We start from the raw sequence: 8,770 nt of genomic DNA on the forward strand, positions 1-8,770 counted from the left end.
GAGAGAGAGAGAGAGAGAGGAGTGTGTTTGTACTGTGTAATGTTAATTTAAAGCATTTAAAAGGAAATGTGATAACTTATTTTACATTTAAAGCATTTAAAAGGAAATGTGATAACTTATTTTACATTTAAATATAGTGAATTTTAATGAAAAAGGGTAAACTTACTGTTACGCTTTTATGCAATAAAATACATTTAAAATAAAGGCCTCTGTTTTCTTTCTGCAATTATATAACATTCTTAAATGAGAAATAGAAAATCATTTAAATTTTTTTCTGTATTATACACAAATAATTTTGTTTAAATTTAAATAATTTTGGAATAAATTTGTTTTGTTTTATTGGAAATGTAGAACATATGCGTTTTTTAATTCTAAATAACATGCATAAAGACACCTTTGGTATATTATATTGAATACTATTAAATGTGTGTGAGTAAAGATATACTAATTTATTGTAAACAAATTTTTTTCAATATCTAGTGCAAGGCAAGAATTAATATAATTTCTCTCTTGATATCGTAATTGATGTGGTTGCAAAAAGGAAGCAAAAGCCATTTATTTTGTACTTGTGAATCTTGATTAAAAGAATTTTAATGTAACTTTTTACAAGATTTTAATACAAAAAAGGCTAATATAAAATACTTCTCATATTTAGTATGTTACAATGTTCGCGACTCCTAATAGAAACTTCGTATGGGTTTCTTTTAGAATTCTTAGAAATATATATATATCTTTTAAATTTTATGCATTATATGAAAGATATAAAACTTAAACACGAAAATATTTTAATTATTCGTTGACAAATATCACCATAAAGAAGAATAAAAACATAACCATAATATATGTAACATTATTTATAATATAATATATATATATATACATAAAACAAGTTATATGTAACTGTTGTATATAATAGCTATTTTATGTAAAACTTGATTATTTTGAACTTTTTAAAAGTTTAAAATAAGTAAATAACCAATTATAATTATTGTCATCATTTAAAAATTCCATGATACTTGATATTGCTAGATACGTTTGCATCTCTCGAATGACTCGAATCACGTCACGACTCTCTTCATGTAATTGCATTGCCGCAAAAACTTGTGCATTCGAATCTGATGCATTTTACCGACGCGATTCATGCATGTTTCGTTCTGGCAAAGAGCGCAGAATTCGGCAGAGATATCGTGAAATGGTGAACGGAAGTACACATTGGCGTTTTTCAAAGTCTTATTCTTGTGGTGCGCCCATACGTGCAGAACAACCTTAATGCAAAAACAATGTAAAGCGTTAAATTGGTTTGTCGTTCTTACGGAAGAATTTTCAAAATTTCAACAATAATCTATAATACCTCAAAGAGCATCAACAGAGCGAGAAACCAACGGAAGTAGATGATTGCCGGTAAAAACAAGCACACGGGATTTATCTGACCAAAAGAAGCGCCCGCTGGAACTGGTTCTAATTCCATATAGCGTTTTTTCGTCGTCTTTTCCTTAACTTCTTTCGGTATCTGCAAATAATTTATTTATTTTATTTATTGTGCGCAAATTCATAGTATAATTGTACGATTCGATATGTGTATCATATATTTTGTCTTGCACATTTAGGTAAATTAATTTTATAGTAATACACAGAGAAAAAGAGAGAGAATGTTTTTGAAAAATAGCATCAAGCTTAAAAAATCTGGTTAAACTGGCCATCTTTTATTAATTAATATGTTTAATTAAATTTTTTATTAATTAATATGTTTAATGACGTCTTCTTAAGACATTAGGCATCAACTTGTAATCTTGTTGAATGCTGCTTATAATTATTTTATAATCTATAAAATTCTATAAGAGAGACTTCTCTTAGATAATTAGATTGAAAAAAAATTGTATCTAAATTTTGTTTAATTTTTTTTATTGCAATACTCTAATGAAATTTTTCTTAGAATTCTTCACATATTTTTTCAGAATTTCTATATAAAAAACTTGAAATTTTTTCACAATTTATAATATCTATATATAATTTTATAATTTTTTAGATTTTATATACGAAATTAAATTTTTTGCTTAAATATTAAGGAAGCTGCCTACATTTTTTTTAGAATTCTTTATATATGTATATTCTGAAATATTCTTAACGATAAGATATTTTTCATTATATAATTTCCAACACTTATAAAATCTGAAGAAGTTTAAGATGTATTTTTTTAATTTTTATAAAGAAACTTGTCCATTTTCAGTCTTTTGCGGCAAGTAATAAATCGCATACTGACCGAGGAATAAATTTTTAAATGATATCAAAAATTAGATATAAATAATGAACGTGTAATATTTCGTGTTGCAATATTCTTATATAATTTAGCAATAATTGTGCATTTTTATGAGTATATATATGTGGATAATTGTGATTCCTTCATGTACAATTATATTTTTGAATATTTTAATATTTAATATAATACAGCTAAAATATTTTTCTCTATTACTGAGTAATTTCTTTCAAAAATTTAATTTTGCAAATGTATTATTAATTGTAAGATAATTCTATATTATTATTGTTTTACTGAAATAGTGATTTTCTCTCGAAATTAATCGCGTAAACAATTATAATATTGACCTTTTCAATATTATAATTCAATATTTTCAATATTTCTGTATTTATTTATTTAAATATATTCATTTATATGGATAGTTTCAGATCATAAATTTTATGCAATATTTCGTCATAATTTTATAAATGTTTTCCTATCGGGGAATCTCTCGATGCTTAGCATATTAAGAAGACGTCGTCTCATTACTATAAAAGTTATTCAATTTTACAAGATCTTTTCAGTTTATATACCACTTCACCACTTTTTGAAAACACCGTACGCATATAGAATAGAGTAAAAATACAAATCAAAATAATTCAAGTCGAAATATTTACAAAAAAATGAGCTCTTTAGAAGAGAACAGACATTAATATTTTTCAAATACCTGAAACGGCACTCTCCTGAGATGACATCTGGTCGTTGCATGATCCACGCTGACTTCTGGCTCCCCGGTCTCCGCATCGTTTACTGTCGTTGAATCAGTTGAATGACAAATATCACAATCGTAGAGCGAATGAATCAGATGCTCGCCAGTCTCCCTGTCTATACAGACACGATCCATATCGATTCCTCGTTCGCGCAGCTGATGAAAAAGACCAAGGCTGTAAAAAAAACCTGGTCGTCGGATTCGATCACTAGGTCTTCGGGGTCACACTTCCCGGATGTCCACTCTGTGCACGCTATGCTAATCGACGAGACACTCTGGTAGGGAGAAGATTCCTGAGCCAGATTGGACGACAGTCTGCAACAGGGATGCTTCGACTTAATGATAACCGAATTTTGGTATATCTTCAGATAAAATTGTAGCATTGTATGTACAGGGTGTTGCATATACATATTTGGCAGTATAACGGGTTACGCGGTTAAACTTTGCCCTTTTGCAGGGGCAGACGCGGCTCAATAATACTAAAAATTAAAAAAAGTACTAAAAACTAAAATAAATACTAAATTTAAATAATCATTACTTACTAAGCTGCGCCTGCTCTTGCAAGTCTGCCGCGCAACTTTTTATACTGTCTAATATGTATATGCAACACCCTGTACGTAGTATTATGAATACATGTATAATTCCGATATTAAATATCCAGAAACGAAGAAGTTCTTCTAAACGAAGCAGAACTTCCTTAAGTACGTGTGTTAATGGTCGCGTTAGGTCGCTGTCTCTTGCATACATCAGAAATCAAAGCGAGAATATATATGCATAGTGGTCGTGCGTACAGCAATGCTTTAGAGAATATATCGTACTCTTGTTTCAAAAGTGACACTAATAAAAAACGCAATTTTCAAGTTATTATGACGAATGAATTAGATAAACACTATCCTATCAATTATTTAAAAATTTAATTTTTCTGAATTACGTTACTTTTGAAGCAAAAATGCGATACATAAAGCGCCGTAATCGGTACGTAACGATCTACAGTTGCCCTCATAAAGGAAAATCACTATTCATCACATCGCTGTTCCCCCCCCCCCTCGATCAATGTTAAAAAGAACGATTTCAATTTCTTATTACTTCAACGATATTTTCGCTCGATGAGACTGCTATAGCGACAGATCGCATGTTTCTCTCTTCTTTCTTTACAAAACTTCTTATGCTTGATTACATAAAATTATTCGCGCGAGGATCGAGTCTCTCGCAGCTATTAGCATCGTTATTAATCATTTCCGCGAAATATGCGCAACAATGTATCCACATTTCCTGCACACGACTGCGACAATCTTTCAAAGATATTCAATCATGCAACACATGACTTCACGTTTTCGATGAAGCTCGACGATCTTTATCTTCTTTCTCTCTCTTTTCTTCTCTTTTAAATAAAAGAATCATTGATATATTCCCGAAAATTTGATATATTACATATAGCAATAAGGATCTGTATATTGTACACATTTTCAAAATAATGAAAAAATTGTTCTATATATAGATTGCACAAATTATTCTAGATCGCATTTAAAAGTAATATAAAAAGCAACGATTTAAAACTTGAATCAAAAATTCTTTCAATAAGAAGTAGAAGTATTTTATCTGTGCCTAAATGGAAATTTCCATTACATTAATGTAATTAATAAATAATAATAAAAAATCTCAATTTTTTTAAATTTAAGTACTTCAAGTATTCGAGATAATTTGTGTAAAGTTTCATTGTAATACAAGGCTTAGATACGCAGTAAATAAATAAAACTTATTTATTTATTTATTTATCTCGTTTTTTAAATCGCAGTATTATAACAATAAAAAATAATAAAGTAAATAAATTATAAAAATGTGTTGTTAAATAAAAATAATGTAATTCACACAATTCCATATGGATATAATAGATTATTTGAAATATAATAAATATTTAACATTTTCAATTTTAATTTACTTTTTAGTTTTTGCAATGATTATGCGAATGATACAGCCTTAAATCCGAAAAGTAAAAAAAAACAACGAAGTTTTTGATTTGTACATTTAATTCCTGTTATGCAAAACCAGTTTATAATTGGACTTTGGAAAAGCACATCTCAAGTACACATATATATTCAAGTGCCTCTATTGTCGACATACACAAATTATTCCGAAGATTATTCATTTCAAATGTAATTATAAAACTTTGCATGTCGTGTTTTCTTCTTTTCAATAATAAATACTTTGATTCAAACTTAATACCAGGGTGTTTTCCATAAAAAAAATAAATTATACAAACCAAGAAAATGTTATCTAAAATTATTAGAATAAATGAAATGGGCAATAAATATTTAAAAAAAACATTGCGCTTTTCGTACCAATGAAAACTTGGATTCAACTTTTACGTTTCCAGAAAACGCAACGGGTGAAAAATATATGACTTCAACGGTCTTAAACGGCGCAGCAACTCGCACTCGTTCCTTCCACAAGGCACAATTATCAGAGTAATTATGATAGCGCGATGAGCCTCGAATGTCGTGGATCGCAGCAAAAGAAGAGCGTAAGAGATAGAGGATAACGCCTATCTTATATACATATACCTGCTTGATTGTTTCTTTTTTTTTAATATGAATTTTTCTGTCTCTTGTAAAACTTTCGTAAATAACAAGCATGAATAATAACAATTTTAAATTGTTCTACGCTGTTGAAAGATATATTAAAGCATACGGCAGCTGATTCAGTGTATGATTTCCATTGAAATTTGTGTCTTTCGTTTCGTTATGAGTTTTTTTGTTTATTTATAGAAATATGTTGGTGCATTATTAATCGCTACACAACACCTTTTATTTGACAGAGAATAAAAGACAGAATAGATAAAGACTTTTTATTAATGCATTAAAGGTCAAAATTATATATTATAAAAATTATAAGGTACATATCGGAATGAGATATAATAACGAGATAATACGATTCCAGATAGATATAAAAAAAATTATAAGACTTCTGACAGGCATTTATCTAGCCGTTGATTTCAGCTAATAAATAATTAAAAAATATATATATGTACATATAAAAATTGCTGAATCTTTTTTCAGAGAATTAAAATTACAGCTAGTTTTATTTATTATTATCGTAAAAATACGAAAACTGTGTAAACATCGATGCTTTTGAAAACAAATATCAAGGGTGTGATATATCGAGAAGAATGAGATAAAAGCTAGATCAGAATGCGCGATGCGCGCGATCGAATTGGAACTCACGCCGTCGATGATATCGTCGCGATAATTAACGTGGCCTTCGCAGTCGAGTATTGAGCGCGGAATCGACTCGTTATGCAAATTCACTTGTTCAATTGCGGTGAATCGGACGATGAACATAATTCAGACACGGTCGAGATGAAGCTAGGCTGCTGACACGAGCTCACCGCAAGGATTGCGCAACGATTGCGCGAAACGGTTTAACCAACGGCTCGCACGCGCAATTTACACCGCACCGCACGCCTTCGAGAGTCCATGAGTCGTCATCAGGTCAGATCAAGCGACTGCGAGCAACTGCGCGCAACGCAAACATACTGCGATGTCTGCGATGACGGAAGAACGATGAACTGCAAAAAGTACTACTTCGTTCGCATTCGCACTTATACCGAACAACTGTTCGGAGTTTCGGAGCGGTGTTGGGAGATATTAGGGACATGCGCAGTAAAACTGCAATAGCACGCGCTAGGTGGTTCTTTAATAAATCGAGTTAAGACAGAATTAATGTCTAATTTTTTTATATAATGAAGTTGAAATACCGAACTTGACGTGTGCAAAATTCTAGGGTGTCATCGATGAAATAAGAGAGAAAAAAAAAGTTTAAAATATAACTTTTCACATTAATACGTTAATGACAGATTGGGATCGGAGATGCTTCTTTGACTAACACAAACGAGACGACAAAATTTTCTGACAAACGAGATTATAATTATAGTGTAAATAATTACGATTTTAATGGTTACGAAAATGTAAGATCATCGACCATTCTGGAAAGATATGGAAAATATTACATAATGTTCTCACACACTTGTCCGTTTAATTTCTTTTTAGTGATTTCATTCATCATTTTTGCATACTAAATATCGTTTGTTTCATATTATTTCATTAGATATACACGTAGTTTTATTATTTCATCCAAATTATGCAAATATTTATGATTTTGAGTAGACCCTAGTGAGGCACCCAAAATTTTCGGCACTTTACTAAAGAACCACCTTAAGTTTGTATCAGACTATCGCATTGGACATTGCGCATTGTGAATTGGAAATTTAACCAATCATAATGAAACGGATTAAAATTAAACTTACCTGATTGATCAAATTCAAATTTTTAATTCTTAATTCTCAATCTACTATTAATGCATAGATCCGTATTCATAAATTCGATTCTTATTTCAAGTCTTAAGTGGTTATATGTCTAGATGATAATATGACTCTGTGATTGGCTTATGACATCTTAAGGCAGTCTTAAAGTACTTAAGATGATCTTAAATATAAAAATCGACTATGAATACGGCTATGAATTACTTCTAATCTCCAATAAGGACTTAATTAACGTAGGTGTGTATATACATTTTGTTTGTCATTTTTCAGACTAATTATGGTGCGCGTTTCAAAGACGTTTATTTAGTTACTAACTACAGATGTTTAGTTGCTAATAGTTATAAGTGCTTTTATTTAATATTCAAAATAAGTAATTAATTATTATTAATTAAGTTAACACCTACAATATTAAATTTTCCTAAGGGATCAATTTATTTCGCTATCCAAGAATTTGTAATTAATTCTGGATACTCGAATTGCCGTGTATCGATGTTCACGTGTATTAATTGTATTTCCTTTTATATTTTTATTAAGAAAAAAGAAAATAATAATAGACGCACGTGTACACCAATACACACGTGCGGCGTCAATTTCAACAAATCTTGTATAACATTACATGGTTTAGTATCTGTGCAATTTATTAATACAAAAATGAATTTAATTTATAAATATTATATTGCTATAAATAAATCTGTAAAATAATGATATAATTAATAAGGCATAATTATATTTCTTTGTAGTATAAATCTGTAAAATACGTCAGATTAATTAAAAATTGTTTAAGGTTCCTTATATTAGCCTATGCAGAATTGAGATTGGAAAATTACAAATTAAAGATTAGAATTCATCCAATTATATAACTTTAATCTTAATCCGTTTCATTTTGATTAGTTGAATTCTGCAAGGCATATATAGATTTAAGAGCGGTGCCCAAATTTTACTTGAGAAATTCTAAACTACGATAAGGAACAACTATCATAATTTTATATTAAAAAAAAAATATATACACTGCTCAAAAAAATTATGGCATAGAAAAATTTTGAGCAAAAATTGATCAACTTTGGTTAATGGTAACTCCGCGAAAAATCATCGTAAAATGATGAACTTTTTTTCAAATGAAAGCTTGAAATCTCTACTTTAAGATACTGTGAGTCGATTTTAAATTTAATGCACCCCTGTTGCTGTAAACTCTTAAATCTGAGAGCATGTTTGCCACACTGAAAATTGCAAAGTTTGAACGAGTGCACGGACTTGCTAAAATTTTTCCTGGGGATGCAGTTTCCAGCGTCATAAAGTTGGAATCTTTCTCTTTAATTTGAAAAAAAATAAGTCGCTACGATTTTTTTTCACAAAGTTACAGCATTTTGAAATAACCCTTGTATTTTTCTCATGTATGTTTGACATTATCTGATGTGCACCATAGGGAGGTTGGCAAACGGATTTTGCACAT

At 29.8% G+C, this 8,770-nt stretch overlaps 1 protein-coding gene across 3 annotated transcripts; it reads right to left on the reverse strand.

The window, feature by feature from the left end:
* Nucleotides 1–841: 841 nt before the first annotated feature.
* Nucleotides 842–6,520, reverse strand: LOC105448502. Of its 3 annotated transcripts, none has more exons than XM_011687136.1 (4): nucleotides 6,388–6,520; nucleotides 2,961–3,317; nucleotides 1,352–1,510; nucleotides 842–1,265 (listed from the first exon to the last, which is right to left on the reverse strand). In XM_011687136.1, the coding sequence occupies exons 2-4, from the start codon at nucleotides 3,135–3,137 to the stop codon at nucleotides 1,059–1,061; spliced, it is 543 nt and encodes a 180-aa protein (XP_011685438.1). In that variant the 5' UTR covers nucleotides 3,138–3,317; nucleotides 6,388–6,520; the 3' UTR covers nucleotides 842–1,058. The 3 variants fall into 3 exon arrangements, with proteins under 3 accessions (XP_011685438.1, XP_011685437.1, XP_011685439.1); XM_011687135.1 differs by having other exon boundaries at nucleotides 6,224–6,520; XM_011687137.1 differs by lacking the exon at nucleotides 6,388–6,520 and adding an exon at nucleotides 5,342–6,190.
* Nucleotides 6,521–8,770: the final 2,250 nt, after the last annotated feature.

The sequence above is a fragment of the Wasmannia auropunctata genome, unplaced genomic scaffold (assembly GCF_000956235.1).
Source record: "Wasmannia auropunctata unplaced genomic scaffold, wasmannia.A_1.0 LD336085.1, whole genome shotgun sequence".
In the NCBI taxonomy this organism is placed as follows: Eukaryota; Metazoa; Arthropoda; class Insecta; order Hymenoptera; family Formicidae; genus Wasmannia; species Wasmannia auropunctata.